This window comes from Ochotona curzoniae, unplaced genomic scaffold (genome assembly GCF_017591425.1).
Source record: "Ochotona curzoniae isolate NIBS_2020 unplaced genomic scaffold, NIBS_Ocur_1.0 contig_3190, whole genome shotgun sequence".
In the NCBI taxonomy this organism is placed as follows: Eukaryota; Metazoa; Chordata; class Mammalia; order Lagomorpha; family Ochotonidae; genus Ochotona; species Ochotona curzoniae.
The window spans coordinates 7,971,975-7,988,107 of NW_024465751.1; the positions used below are offsets into that span (position 1 = coordinate 7,971,975).

Sequence of the window (16,133 nt, forward strand, 5' to 3'; positions counted from 1 at the left end):
TTTAGGAAACAGAGTGCTTCACAAAAGAACCACATTCCACGAAAAGTATGTTTGTTCTGGCTGTAATGTAATCATTTCCTCAGGAAAGCCTGATTCAGACACATCTTAGGAAGGTCAACATCATTTAGTTTGCAGACAACTGAATGCCATACTAGTTTCTGAATTCCAGAAAAAAAAAATATTCTCAAAATTAATCTGGCCACACAAGACTGGGGTTTTTCAATTTCTCCAGAGAGAGATACAGAGAGATTTTCCATCTTGTGGTTCACTCTCCAAATGCTTGCAGCAACCTGGGCTGGGCCTGGCTGAAGCTGGGAGCCCAGAGCTCCACCTGCAGCTCATGGAGGTGGCAGGCACCCTTGTACTGGTGCCATCGCCTGTGGCCTCCCATGGTGTGCACCAGCAGGAAGCTGGCATTGGGAGCAGAGTCATGACTAACGGAGGCACTCCGGGAAGAGAGGGATGCATCCCGAGTGGCGACTTGACTACTGCATCCAACCCCAGCCTCCAGACTATCAACCCAAACCGATGTTGTCATGTTGTGACATTTATTGTGACGGAGATGTCACATCCAGCTAGCTATTTCTCATATTTTAGTTAGTTTCGTTTTTTGTGTGCACAGACACATGTATTCCTTTACAAAAGCTCTGTTTTTTAAATGTGAGCTTTGAATATACTTTCAGATTCCAAATAAATCAGCATGGGGAAGGAGGACAGGATCTTTGAATCAAGATCCTGGGACCAGGCCAGCCAAGTTCCAGTCCCGGCCCAGCCACTTCAGAGCACTGCGACATCCCAGGGGCTGCTTCGCTGCTCTGGGACCTGTTTTCTGAGGTGTAAAGTGGGACTAATATCTACCCTTCTCTCACCAGCTGTGAAGATGGCAAGCATTAACGTGAACAGAGATCATTTGGAATAGCACCAAGGAGACAGTAAATGCTCAACATTTGCTGTTAGCCATCGTTAGCTCTTGGTGGCTTCCCAGCAGAGTCAGGGTGAGCTTCTTGTGGTTTATTTACACAGTCTGATTGCTAAGTGTTGCTCTGGGAATCCACAGGTCAGCATTGTTGGCACACTTAGAAAATAAAGGAAGAGCTTCAGTTTCCAGACCATGCCGGCTAGAGGCTGGTGATTCTCACGCCTGCGTGACATCAGACAGCTTCTTGTGCTGCATCTTTACTTTATGGCTGAAGACACCAAAGACCCAGGGGGCTGAGTCATCTGTAGAGAGCTGTCGTGCAACCAGGATGTGGTGGCTTCCGATGACACGTAAGGCCCTGTGCGGGCGGCACCTTGGTTTCCATTCCGGGTGGCAGAGTCTCATTGCGTGGGAAAGAGGATCCCATGCCATTTAGAATGATAAGCCAAAGTGCCCCTCCCCTCCCTAACACAAAATCATTATAGGAAAGGAAATTGGTGGTGCTTTATAACCTAAGGCCTGAATTCACTGCAGTGACAGAAATGCAACACACATTTTCATTTCAAACATTACCTGAAAGATATTCAGTAACAATGATAAAAACCCATTCTGAAGTGTTAGACAAGGCTGATACTCTGGAACAAGGTGTGTGCACCAGGAGGTTCCTGGTGGGATCCGCTGCAGATAATCGAGGTTTAATGCAAAATTACCTAGCATCTGAAAATAGACAATACATAATGTGCTTGCATGTTTATTGAGGAACTTAAAAGAATTGCTTTCAATCACAAAACCAAGCTTGACCCCTAACAGACTATGCAGTGCAGCCAATCCCTGACTGCTCCGACATGCATCACCCTGAGCAGGAGGCTTAGGTAGGAGCAAGGCTGCTGAACTCCCTGTGGGCCGAGGCACTGTCCTACTCGGAATGGCGGTGCCTCTTCTTGTTGTGGTTTTCAATTGCCCTTCGGAGGGCTTCATCCTGGATGAGATCCGACATTCTCATATCCGTGTGGCTACAGCCAATCTTAGGGCAACTGTGAGGGAGAAGGAAAATCAGTCAGTCCATTTACTTTTCTCTGTTTTTAAAACATATTGAGTTATTCATTGGTTTACTGAGAGGCAGAGAGCCAGATTCAAGGAAAAAAATCCCATTCTCTGATTGACTCTGTAAATGTCCATGATGGCAGGTGTTGGACTGGGGTTGAAGCCAGGAGCCGGGAACTCAATCCAAGTGGGTGACAGGACCCACAGCTTGAGCTGTCACCATTGCCTCTCTGGGTCTGCGCTTGCAGGAAGCTGCAGACAGGACCTTGTGCTGGAACTCGGATGCAGGTACTTGGCTGTGGGGATCTTAAATGCTAGGCTAAACACCACTCCCAGTTCTCTTAATTTTAATGTCTTAAGCATATAACTCATTTCAAATTCAAGTATTTAAAAAGGAAAAGGGGGCCAGTATTGTGGCACAGTGGGTTAAGTTGTCTCTCTCAATGGCCAGCATCCCATGTGGAGCTGGCTTGCTTCATTTCCCATCCACGTCCAGTCAATGCTCTGGGAACACAGCAGAGGATGGCACTCCTGGGCACCCATCTGGGAGACCCAAAAGTAGCTCCTGGCTCTTGGCTTTGCACAGTCCAACCCTGACAATGTGCCATCTAGAGAAGGAACCAGTGGATCAAAGATCTCTGTCTCTCTCTAATAGGTGAGTTGCTCATGGTAACTGTGCCTTTCAAATAAACACATGTTTTAAAACAAATAAGAAGAGATGAAAAGGGAGTACGTATTATAAATCAGGAGGGATGTACACACTCCTTTTTATTTTCTAAACGTCTACCTGAGCCAGGCCCTGTCCAGGGACACAAGCAATGCACAGCATGTCTGCTTCCCGGGGCTACTTCCCTATGAGGGACACAGGCAACCACTAAGGAGCTTAACAGGCATTTGGGCCACATTTCCATTAGAGGCAACAGAGCGACGCCAGTGGGGGAGAGTGCTGGGGGCCAAGTCAGACAGGCCTCACAGGGGGGACCGTCGGGCAGAGCAGTGAGGGGAGTGTGGGGTGCCAAGACCATCTGGGGTTAGGCTGAGCAACAGTGGGGGATAAAGCAGGGGAGGTCGGTGTGGTGTGGTGGAGTGCAGACCCAGGCCCTAAGGCTGTGGAGAATCAAACAAGAAGGGTGAGTGGGGCTTTGGGTTTCACTGAAAATTTCAAGAGAAGTCATCAGAGGGCTCTCAGATCCGGAGGTTGATTTGGTCCACATGGGGCACACGTCACTTCGGCTGACCAATGGACAGCACATGGTCAACAGGCAAGGGGCAGCAGGATGTGTGGATGGGGGGGGGGGTGTTCTGCAGGTTCCAGAGGAGAGGAGGGCAGCCTGGCTGTAGGTGCAGGCAGGAGCCGCCAGGGAGCAGAGGGGACATGTAGAGGAGGGGGAGGGGCAAGCCAACGGGTGACTAGGGTGCCTTCCTGAGGTGGGTGTCACGGGGAGCAGCAGGTTCCTGTGCTGCTCTCTTCACAATGCCCACTGGACCTTGTAGCCCAGGGCCTGAGTGGGCAGCTGGGGACTCAGAGGAAAGGCTGTGGCTGAGGAAATCAGCGAGTGAGTCACTCAGAAACGGGTGGAACTACAAGCCAGCTTCGGTTTAGATGTGGTCTCCTCGGAAGGCAGTGGGCTGGATGAAGTCACCTGATTTCTTCTCAATGTGAACCAGATTTTGCTAGAGCCAAGCAGCCAGTGTGACCTAGATCTGAATTCTCTCACTTTACCACCCACTTGCTGCTGGCTGAGACCTTAGGCGACTCATGCTGCTCTTTTTGCTTCTGTCCCCTGACTTAAAGTGAGGAGAGTGCTTGGTCACGTCCATTCCCTTTCCTGCGTCCTATTGTCTGACCATAGCTCTGCCCAGACGTTTTCATGTTCTGGACTTATGTGTATTTCATTTATCTCCAACACACCCTCTACCCATTCATGTACCCATTTCATCCTGTGCGACTGGCTGCGGGCTAGGTTCTGAACACATGACTATGACACACAAACATATTGTTCCTGCCACACAGAGCTCAGACCCAGTGATCTGAGACACTTTGTCTAAAAGTTCACACATATTAAGATCAAAACCAACCAATACCAGACAAAAGTTATAAACTCACAGGGGAGGAAAGTGGATCGCTGGGGCTCCAATTGGTCTGGTGGTAGGAAAGCCTACAGTTGGGCATGGAAAAGAACATTTTTCTTGGCCCTGATCCCTGGTGAAGAATCTTTTAAAGATTGATTTATTTGAAAGGCAGAGTTACAGAGTGTGAGGGAGAGACAGAAGCAGAGTTGACTCTCCAAGTGGTCACCATGGTAGGGGCTGGGTCAGGCACAAGTCAGAGCCAAAAGCCTTATCTGGGCTTCTCGCGCGATGGCAGGTGCTCTTCAGGGGTTTGGTGTGACAAGCAAGGTTTAATCTGCTGTGCCACAATGCATTGTCCCTGGAGCAAGGAGTCTTTGCACAAGAGGGTGGACACTGACTGTGATGTAACGCAAATGTGCTTGATAACATTTCTTTACTTTTAAGATATAAAAATGTACCTTATATAGTCAGGTAATGTGTCAAATCATAATTACCGAACCAGAGTCATTTGGCTCAGGTAGGAATAATTTTGATGATGTGTCCTTGCATTAATTACGGTAAAACTGCAGAAATGTTCTATGTTGGCTTGAAAATGTCTATTTTTATTTAGCCTGTTCATCTACATTCTGAAGCCTCAAAATTAATTATTTCTTTAGGTATGAAAAGAAACACAGGATGGAGAGGATATGGATCTTTCCAAGGCTTCGAAAGGCCATGTGGGGAGCTGGTGGTGCAGCGCAGAGGGCGAGCTGCCGCCTGCAGCATTCCTATTTGATATGAGCACTGGTTCTAGTGCTGGCTGCTCCACTTCTGAGCCAGCTTCCTGCTTGTGTGCCTGCGAAGGCAGTGGAATGGAGTTCTGGGCTCCTGGCTTTGGCCTGGTCCAGCTCTGGCCACTGTGACCACTGGGAGTGAACCGGGGATGTGGATCTCTTTGTCTCTCCCTTTCTCTGAAACTGCTTTTCAAATACATAATACAATACACATGTACATTTCTAAAGAAAAGAAAAAAAGAAGAAGAGGCAGTCATCCTTTTAGAGTCCATGACATGAAGAAGCTAGCCCAAGCAAGTGGCTGAGCCAACTACCTCCCGCACCCCTCACTACCTGCACTTCTCACTGCCATACCTCCCTCCCCTCCCCCCACCCCCTCCCCACTTCTTGAATTCCCACAGCCAGACAGTGAATAAGCAGGGGACAGGGAAGTGGAGAATGGGGTGGGGAGGACTTCCTGGTGACATCAGTGGTTTCAGTCAGTCCCCGAGCACATTCTGAGGATGTGTGATGGAGTGAAGCACACAGCCCAGTGCGAGACACTTCCCCGGGATGGAGCCTGGGGTGATCCTGTCAGACACCTGCATTCTCTGACAAGCCTCCATGTGGGAGAGTGAGAAAGGGCTGTGGCACCCTGGGCATGGGGTTTAATTCTCTGGGCCTTGGTTTTTCCCTCTGAAGAGATGAAGGTAGTGTACTGGGCCACTAGGAAAGGCAGGAGGCCCATGGTGGCCAGAGCCAAGCAGCTTGGTTCAGGGTCTGCCGGGCAACCACACGCAGGCTCCCAGGAAGTGTGTGGGGGAGATCCAGTCCCATGGACAAGGTCAGCATGCTGTGGGGATGCTTGCAGCATTGGCCGGCCTTGGAGAAGGTCAGGGAAGGCTTCTGAGAGAAGAGGAGGATGCAGGAGCCTGGGGAAAATTCATTTCTCACTCTGCCTTGAACAACCATTCATGAGTTTCTAAACTCAAAAGGACAAGAAGAGGCCACCATGCCAGGGTCCTGAATCAGGGCACACCTTGGTCGAGACACCACTGTATGGCAGGATTAGGCCTTAATCCCCGCGACATCCTGGTGAGCAGGTTAGGTGTGGCACCACCCATCCTCAGCTCTCACAGAGTCACCCCGCTGTGCAGCAGTCAGACCCACAGGCCTGGAAGGAGAGGCGGGGTCTCAGATCAGGGTCACTGGCAGGGCAGAGCACTCCCTGGTGGCTTGGGACAAGCACAGAGGCAGCTGCTGAACAAACTGCATTGGGTCTTGGTGGGGCAGTGGGCAGCAAGCTGTGGTGAACCTAGGCCTTAGCACCGGCTCAAGGAGACAGATTCTGAGTCCAGAAGTTTGTGGATTCAAGGATCAGTCCACAAGTTCCAGAAAACAGGGCTATGAATGTCTCCGTGCATCCCAGTGGGATGGAGTCCCATCATACCTAAACACAGAGAGGAACTCCGTCCTGCTCTGGCTGAGTCCGGAAGCAGCAAGGGCAGCAGCAACGCCTCTAACAGCCTCCCAGAAGGGCCCTCCCTCCAGCTGCTGGCTCAACGGCTGGCTCCCCCTGAAAGGTGCTTTCTCCCAAGTCCCTCTCTGCTCCGCTGCCAGGTGTCTACTGGTCCAGACCCAGAGGGGAATTCTCTACCACCTGGAGAGGATGCTATTATTTCTCTGTTATAGAAGAAACTGAGACAGGCACTTTCAAAGATTTGTTTGTAAATGGTGAAACAGGAACTCAACAGCACAGCTCTACTGGAATTCTCTGCTGTTGGACAACACATTGCTACTCAATGTGATTTCACTTTCCCTGCTCTGAAGCATGCTGTCAAATATGGTTTTTTTTTTTTTTCATTTTATCTGAAAGGCAGAGAGAGATAGACAAAGACACACACAGGTATTTTGCATCTGCTGGTTAAATCCCCAAATGTTTGCAGTAGGCCAAAGTCAGGAGTCTAGACCTCCACCCAGCTCTCCCACATGGGTGGCAGGGACTGCACTGGCACCACAGGAGTGGGACTTGAACAAGACACTCCAACACTACGTGTAGCTGTCCCAGGTGGAGACTTAAGTGCTATGCCCAACTCCTGCCCCATAGTTCATGTTCTTAGATAAAATGTCAGGAAAGAAAATACTGTGATAAAAGTAGGAATCTTATTACTATGAAAACTGCAAGGCAACTTTATTTCTAACATTATAGTCTTTTTACTAAGAGACATATTTTACAAAATCATTCTAATACTGTGGCTGGCTAGGATTAACTTCTCAACAATACTATTGTGACTCAAGCCAGTGGACAGAGGCCTTCTCAGTTACTGATCATGCACGGGAAAATTCAGACAGCCCAGTCACACCATGTACCTGGAACTCCAGTCTGACAAAACATATTTAGAACATTCTAGGAGGAAGAAATGAGATGTCTCAAACTGGATGTGTCACAGATCTTGTTAAACAAAAGAAACCCAGGACTGCTCACCACCTCAGCATGCACTGCAGGAAATGGCACCAGTCCACACTACGTGGGGAATTCTGGAGTGGGGTGGGCATTTGGCATAGCAGGGAAGTTCCTGACTGCAGCATCTGCAGTCTATCTTGGAGTGTCTGGGTTTGAAGCCACTTCAGATTCCAGCTTTTAGACAATGTGCACTGACAAGGTAGCAGCTGATGGCTCAGGTGACTGGATCCCTATCCCTCACAATGCATTTCTTGACTTTGGCCTTGCCCGGCCCCAGCTGTGGGCATTTGGGGAGTAAAAGAGCAGATGAGAGAGAGCTCTCTGCTTTCCTCTTCCTTCCTTCCTTCCTTCCTTCCTTCCTTCCTTCCTTCCTTCCTTCCTTCCTTCCTTCCTCCCTCCCTCCCTCCCTCCCTCCCTTCCTTCCTTCCTTCCTTCCTTATTTATTTATTTATTTGAAAGAGAGAGAGAGAGAATAAAAATCTTCCATCTATTGGTTCACTTCCCACATGGCCGCAATAGCCAGGGTTGGGTCAGAGAGAAGTGAGGAGCTGGGAGCTTCATCTAGGTTTCCCATGCACTGCAGGGGCCATGGAGTTGGATCATCTTCCATTGCTGTTCCAATTACATTAGCAGGGAATTGTATCAGAAGTAGAGCAGTCAGGATTCAAACCAGCATCTTTGTGGGATGCTGGCACTATAATGGGCAGCTTTATCCACTATGCCATGGCACCATTCTACCTCATGCCTTTTTAATCCATCCCTTGCATTGCTACAGGAGTAACATCAACTCCAGGTTGGCGCTCCTCACTCCTTAAAAGCCTTGCAACACCTCCCATACCCACAGAGTAGTGGTGGAAAGAATGGTGAGGAAGATGATGTGGAGGGCAAAAGTTTGGGATGTTGGGATAATGTCTACTAAATCTTACTGTGTGCCAAGTATCTGAAGTACTTCACACTTATTTAAATTTCAAATAAATCTTGAAAGTAATGACAACTATTACCATCAACTTAGATGAAGGTACTTCAAAATCTTCATACAAAAGGGGCTGGTGCTGTGGCTCAACAAGCTAATACTCCACCTTCAAGGGCCAGTATCCCGTATCATGTCCCGGCTGCTCTACTTCCCATGTAGCTCCCTGCCTGGACCTGGGAAAACAGCAGAGGATGGCCCAAAGCCTTGGGACCTGCACCCATGTGGGAGGTGTGGAAGAAGCTCCTGTTTCCTGGCTTCAGACTGGTTCAGCTTTGGCTGTTGTGGCCATTTGAAAATGAACTAGGGCACAGAGGAGCTTTCTCTCTGTTTCTCCTTCTCTTTGTAAATTTGCCTTTCTCATAAAAAAGCAATGAATCTTTAAAAAAAAAAGTTCATGGAAAAGCATAATTAAAATGTAACTTTATTGTGGTGGAAAAAATACTTGAAATCCATGCAAGGCTGTTTTCATGATACGCAGCTTTATCCCCATTCTGAAGGTCCCCCATAGGGGAGGACACTCTGAAATCGTGATATTTAACAGCCTCTAGCATGAATCTCTACACCACTTCCCTATTTGTACTGTCCACAGCATCCTCTTAACGTCCTCTACTAGACAGCACTACAGTTCTCTCCACTGTAAACTAAGCAGAAGGGCCTCAACGAGGTGAGCTCCTGGCGCAGGCTCCTTCTTCCGCAATGGTCTCTGAAATCCTTCCCACTCTGTGAAGCCAGCTACAACCACCACTTTGTCTGAAAACCTCCCAGACTATCTTCACTTAGATTGAATGATTATTACTACTGAGTCTGGAGAATTTGCAGAGTTTCACCCACTCCAATTATGGAAGTACGGTAGAAAAACAAACAAACAACTTTTCTAAGTGATAATTCAAGCGCTTGTAAATAGCATGTACCACTCAGGAAAGGCAAAGGACAATCAGAAGGTCAAAACATGTACTTAAGATCCACAGGTGGGCAACTGGCACAGCTACAAAGGTGCTGTGTGGGATGCTGTCATGATTTATCAAAATGCTTGGGTTTGAGTCCCCACTCCGCTTCCAATTCCAGCTTCCTGCTAATGTGTCCCGGGAGGCAATGGATGTAGATCATGGAGTTGAAGCCCTGTCCACCAGGCCAGAGACCCACACTGAGCTCTGGGCTCCTGGATGTCACGAGGCCTGGTCCCACCTGCTGCAGGTGTTTAGGGAATTATTCAGAGGACAGATGATTTCTCTCTGTTTTTCTGCCTTTTCCGTAAATAAAAACAAATAAGTAAAGAGAATCCAACTAGACAAGATGCCTATTCTGGGAGTCCTGACACTCATCCCGGGCCTGCTGGGGAGAAATGTGCTCCGGGTCAGCATCTGTCCTTTCCTTATTTGACTATAAGGGAATGTCATAAACTTTAAGAAAAAGAGTAATCAAAACTACCTAGGAATTCTTATTCCTAGCAAGTAGGTTAACAACATTTTTGCATTTCAGAGAATGAACACAGAACAAAGTTCATAGGAAAGAAGGCCTGGAAATCCAGACATAAAAATTATAATCACAGGGAAAGGACCGACTCACTAGGGAAAATGAGATATTTCAACTACGAGGTAGAAACTCAAAACAGATAAAAACCCAGGAATGATTATAGTCTGTATCTTGCAACAAGGAGACTGCAAAAGTCGTTTTTCTTCTGGAATCAGCAGGGTAAATTTCTTGAGTGAATGGCCATGATGACATCCACAGTCCAAACACCCTCTTTCTAAGCAGTGGTGGGGAATTCCAGTCCTCGGTCTGGGTCAGCACATTTCTGGGCGATAGGGACACAAACCACACATCAAAGGCACTGTTATCAAAAAGCTTTTGAGACCTGGTCACACCTGCCATTCCATTCCTGCGACAAAGACAAACCTGTGATAAGCACAGGAAAAATGCCGAACAGAGTCCAAGTTAGAGCTAGTCTGGCTGGCTCAGAATCTTGTTATCACAGAATCAGAGCCATGGTCCTCTGAGGTCTGGGGGGAGGGAAAAAATACACGGCCGGGTCTGCAGAACCCTCACTAGTTAGTTACCCATGAGTTGGATTCTTTTGCAAAATTATGTAAGTAATGAAATATGTGACAAGCATCCCCTTATAGTTAAATGGTTATCTTTAAGAACAGCGGATGTGAATTCTTAGAGTATTGACTTACAGTTACCTGTATTGCAGGAAGCAAAAGGAAACAAACAAACAAAAAAGACAAAAACAACTTACCATTTCTTCTGGTTTGGGGAAGTGTATGTATAAACAGGGACAATTTTAATCTCCCAGTTCTTCTTTATTTTCTCCAGGCTACGTTTTTAATTGCACACATTCATAAATCTCTTATTAGCTAATGATTAGCCTTCAGTCCAATTTTTTTTTCTTCTGTTTCGAAGGTGTGGCTTAATTTCCTTCGGCTTTTCCTGAACAGATTACTAATCTTTCCCTCCCGTATTGTTTTTCCAGAAAGCCAGCTTCCATGTTTACACTACTGGGGAGGTAGATGCCACCTAGGGCAGACTCTAAGGACTTCTCCTTTAGCATGACCCTTGGCACACCAACCCTGGCTGCCCACCACTACAAAGGCCCCACTTCCTTCCCTGCATCAGCTCACCAGGCCTTTTTCTTGCGCTTGTGCTTGGACTCAATCATGCGAACAATGGCTTCCTCTTCGTAGGTGTGGCCACACACTTTGTTTTTCACTGGCTTCTTCATTTCCAACTGTAATCAAGGAGATGTTAGGCTTTCAGGAATGATAATGATCAATTTCCACTACCTCTTTTCCCCTGGTCCTGGGTTTCCTAAATTTAACCTCCCAATCTCAAGGCCTTGGGTAATTAAGAGGCTTAAAAATGATAAGGGAAACCAGGGAAACCAGGGGCAGCAAGGTCACTTGGCCATGAACTTTTCCCTAGATCCTTAAGGGCATGCTTGACGGAGGGCTCCTCCCAGACTAAGGGCCTCTCCTATATATTTCTAAACCCACATCGCTTTTCTTTGCTTAACTCAATATGCGAAATCCAATCAGAAAGCCTACAGGAACCAGTTTTGTCTCTGGGAAGATAACTGCTTTTCTGGCAGGGGAGGAAAGGTGAACCAGTACCTGTGTAATGGGGCAGATGAAATTGGTCTGACTCTGGGTCACGATCATGTCTTCATCAACTCCTTCCGGTGCATCAGCCTCTCTGTCTGCCTGAAGACCACCTGGAGGAAAAAGGGGAGTTGTGAGCCTCCTCAGTCTGTCTTCACCCCAAAGATGCGGAAGGAATGGAAGGAAAGAAGTATGTTTCCACTGCCTTGTGTTCTTGCATCAGGCTGTGTGTGAGGCACTTGGGTGTCTATTAACTGCTCTGCTGCTGAGGAAACTCAGCTAGGTTCCAGATTCTGCCAATGCTTGATAAGGACACTGAGATTCAGAGCAGTAAAAATACTTTTTCAAACTTTTGGGAGTATTGCCTGCTAATCCGGAGTGTATGTGAAGAAACCTGGTTAACTGCCTCCTATCCAGCTGTGAGGTCCTGAGCTGGGTGCGCCCGGGGGGAAGAGATACAGAATGCAAAGCACTTTGCACAGCTCCTGACATGAGCAGCCTCTAAGTGCTGACTGCTGTCAGCTAGCACTGCATGTGCACTGTAGGTTTAAATCCTTTCATGTGAGGTTTTACTGAAGGTCTCCAAGAAACTTTTTTCATGTGAATTATATTTATCAACATTTGTCCTGATACACATTAAAGTTGAAGGATTGAGAACTATTTGTTCACTTAAAAATAATAATCCTTTTACATGTTAGCATAAACATTTGCAAGAATTAAGAGTAACAATATTGTCCAGAATTGCCACCCTGACCCCTAAGTGAGAAGAGCGGTGTTATCCCCGCCCTCTTCTTTTTTTGGTAAATATCTTTAACGCGTGGCTGTGACAGAAGTTGGATTTTGGTATTTGTGCATGTCACAATGTCCTAAAGCTTCTGGAAAAATTTACCCATGAAAAGAATGAGAGTGAAAAAGGCAAATGATCTCATGTTATTAAAATGGGAGTGGTTGGGAACTGCTAGGTGCCCTGCGGGTCCCTGGTCCGCGTTTTAAGAACTGCAGAAGGATACGTGCAAGTGCTGGCTTTGCACACGGCACTAACTGCTGCTTCATTTTCATTGAGCTGTGCTTGCCCCTCACTTAGTGAAAAATGCAAGACAATTGATTTTTGAATGAGACAATGGGAGTCAGTAACTTATTAAAGCCTTAAATTTTTCCTAAAGAGTTATTTATTTGAAAGTCATAGTTGCAGAGAGACAAAGAGAGAGAGAGAGAATAAATCTTCTGTTGGTTTACTCCCACCTGGCCCTAACATCCAGGGCTGAGCCAGGTGGAGTCAGGAACAAGGAGCTTCATTTGGGTCTCTCATGCGCTTGGCAGTGCTCAAGCACTTGGGCCAGCAATCTTCCATTGCTTTCCCCAGGCTTTCAGCAGGAAGATGGATGGGAAGTAGAGCAGCTGGGACATGAACCAGTGCTCATCTAGGACTGCTGGCATTATAGGCAATGGCTTACTCTTTTGTGCCACAACACTGGCTCCTAAAATTTTTTAAAAATTACTTACATATACTTTACTTCAAAATCAGAGTGAGAGGTCAAAAGACAGATACCTTAAATAACAGACTAATAGAATTATGATTCCTTATGAAGAACTGTAGTAAAATGGGGAAAATCTGATGGGGGCTGGGAGTTTGGGCGGGGGGAATCCCACCCTATATGAAAATGTACCACATAATTCAGATTTCAAAATAAAACATATTAAAAAAGAAAAAGATACCTTCCATCAGCTGACTCACTCCTCAAATGCATGAAACAGCAAGCCAGGGCTAGATCAAGCCAAAATAATCAGGACTCTGAGAAGTCAATGCAGGCCTCTCATGTGGGTGTCAGGGACTCAGATAGTCGAGCCATCAATGGCTTCCTCTCAGAGTACATGTTCATTAGCAGGAAGCTGGATTGGAGCCAGGACTTGAACCAGGCACTCCAACAACTGTCAAATGTCATTCACTCTTTTTACAGAAGGGACGCTGTGATTTGCACAGACCAACAGTCTTTTTCAAATACCAGTATTGATGGCACAGTCCTCCTTTCTTCCTCTATCCTTATTCTCTCAACCTTTCCTTTTGGCAAAATAATATGGACTTAGGAATTGCATTTCTTTTTGTCCAAGAGAGAAACTCTTGTCTCTGGTTCAGATGGTTTGCAAAATTTTCAGTTCCATAGAACTAATGGCTCTGGGTCTCCACCCAGGCCAGATGGTGGGTTTGTCTGTAAAAATACCATTGGGAGTAAGAAAACAAAATGGAGCTCCTGTTCAAGGCTATCCATTGACTGAAGAGCTGAAGCCAGGATTCTCTCTCCAATTACTTTTCTGTTTGGGTTCGCCTGCTGCTCCTGGATTAGTGCTGCGTCTGTGACCCCAACCAATTCTCAGAAGGCAGGGATGAAACCTCGAGGCTTACGGCTTCCCAGGAAGAACATTCATTTCCCATCACTGGGCATTAAGGCACATTGGCCACGGTCTTCCAGCTTTTCAGGTACTTCTGAAAATGTCAGAGACCTTGAAAATCATTCATTGGCCTCAAGAGAATAATCACAGAATTGAAACCAATAAATATTGAAGGTCCCCCAAATGTAATGTTAGATGAATTTCATCAATTCTTGATTTGTCCACAAATGCATTTTATTTTGGAGCTCTATATTGCCTAGATTTATTTTCTAATGTAATAAGCATTTCCAGGTATACTAATTTAACTGTTAAGAATTCACAGCTAATCACAAATAGAATCATTTACTGCAGCCCACCTCCTAACAAGGAAAACTCCAAAAGTAGCTTCAAAAACTTGTCAGCAATCAAACTGTGTTTAATGTGGCCATTCCCATGTTATGTTTGCTGTGATCTGAGGTGGGGCCCTTGTAAGTAACAGTGTTCACACCTGTGATGGGCCGTCATGCCTCCAAGGACTTGTCTTTGGTATTCACACTGTAAGTGCTAGAGCCCTAAGAGTCCTTTTACCCACTCAATGGTGGATCACAACAGAAAAGTGAGGAGAACCACCAACAAAGAGAAAGCAAGGTGCCAGCTGACAGCCCTTGTGTCTCCTGCATTCACCTTCCAAAGCCTCCTCCTGTGGTATGCTGACAGTCAAAGCAAAAGCGATTGTCAGTTCTTTCCAGGGTTCATTCTAAACTGATGGTAGACTCCTAACCTTCGATTTCATACCGTGGAATTCACCAGAAAAATCAGTTAGATGAATAACAGAGTTCAGCCCATGTGAAAGATTGTGGGTCTGCTTGTTAGGTTCTATTTTTAAATTTCCAAAGGTAGAGGAAGCAAGAAAGCAGAGCTCAAACGCAAGGCCAAGTGCTGGGGAAGGCTGAGTGGGGAACTTGGAGATCGGAGGTGGGAGCAGCCTCAGTGGTCACGACAGGAGAAGGCAGCAAAAGCGAGCCCGGGGAAGACAGGCAGCAGTGAGTAATCGCCCACAGACCGAGAGACTAAAAAGAGAAAGGCGCTCAATAGCTGCACTTCTCGGGAGACAGAACATTTCCTCATCCAAGCTCTGTTTATAGGAAGTGATATTCAAGTGGGGACTCTACAATGCGCTAACAAAAGGTCATATAACTGGCAAGCAATATCACTCACACTGATTTAGCTGGTCCAAAGGCAATGCCCTCTGATACGTTCAGTAAAATGACTGGAGAGATACATGCACACCATCTACAAGAATCACACGTTTTCAAAACGAGGTTATCCATCCCGAGTCATTTACCTGAGAAAACTGAGACCCAGGGAAATGACAGGTTTTGTTAAAGTCCTGAAGGACTGTAACAATAAAAGTGTTGCCCTGTTTTCTTCAACTTGTTTGTTTGACTACTAAAATAAAAATATTGGGTCTGAGAGCTCTCTCTGCCCATGAATTACTTTTTTCAGTAATAATAGTAATATTAATAGTACTTCTAATCTATTGAATGCCACCTAAATGTACTTCAAAAAGTTCATGAAGAAATGAATTGTTTATTTCAATACACAACAATTGAAAACCATACTATACGCTTGTCATGAGCTTCTTGAATGCTTCTCATAAGAATGTATTTTAAATTTTTTGCACAAAAATAAAATTATATTTTTGCTACATTCCCCAGGAATTTTTTGAAGTACTCTTAAATAGCAGCTACTGTGACAGACTTTATACATATTATTTCATTTAATCCTAACAAAATATCCATAAAGAATGAATATATTGTTATTTGCTTTATAGACAAGAAAACTTAAGTTCCATAATACCTTTAAGGCAAATGTGAAAAATATCAGTCTTACCATAATGAAAAAATAGGTTAAATTAATTTGATCTTGATTAAAGTTCATGAAATTTTCTGATTATAGAAAAGCAAGCAATAGCTGCATCACTTCCAGATCTGATTCCCTGCTTGGTGACTGGGAAAGCAGCAGAGAACGGTCTAAGGCCTTGGATCCAAATGGGAGACCTGGAAGAAGCCCTTCGCTCCTGGTTTTGGACCAGGCCAGCTCTAGCCACTGCAGTCATTTGGGGACTAAACCAAGATCACTCTTGGTTTTCCCCTTTCTCTCTGTAACTCTTTCAAATAAAATTTAAAAAGGAAGCCAATGAGGCTAAATTTGGAGTAAATTATTAGGAACACATGCTGGCTGTCATAGTTCAATGGACTGATAGCCACACCTCTGACACAGGTGCATGGGCCCAGGGTGGCCAGGTGCAGGGTTGAAGGGAGAAGCCTAGGTGAGAACTGACATTCGGATCACCCAGAAGGTGTAACAGAGAAGGACTTGGGGCACTTGCATGCGCTTTGGTTTTGTTTTGTTTTTGAGTGGCATACAATGAACACCAAGA

The 16,133-nt window shown here is 45.9% G+C and overlaps 1 protein-coding gene across 2 annotated transcripts in view; it reads right to left on the reverse strand.

Moving 5' to 3' along the window:
- Positions 1 to 1,231: 1,231 nt before the first annotated feature.
- NSMCE2 (NSE2 (MMS21) homolog, SMC5-SMC6 complex SUMO ligase) overlaps positions 1,232 to 16,133 on the reverse strand; it is a 235,986-nt gene continuing 221,084 nt past the window's right edge. Inside the window, exons 6-9 of one of the 2 annotated variants that reach the window (XM_040979309.1) lie at positions 14,973 to 14,983; positions 11,336 to 11,425; positions 10,847 to 10,953; positions 1,232 to 1,953 (exon numbers count right to left, since the gene is read on the reverse strand). In XM_040979309.1, the coding sequence (XP_040835243.1) occupies positions 1,836 to 1,953; positions 10,847 to 10,953; positions 11,336 to 11,425; positions 14,973 to 14,983 (326 nt within the window). In that variant the 3' untranslated portion in view covers positions 1,232 to 1,835. Of the gene's footprint in view, positions 1,954 to 10,846; positions 10,954 to 11,335; positions 11,437 to 14,972; positions 14,984 to 16,133 lie in introns of both variants that reach the window. The other variant, XM_040979310.1, reaches the window with a different exon arrangement.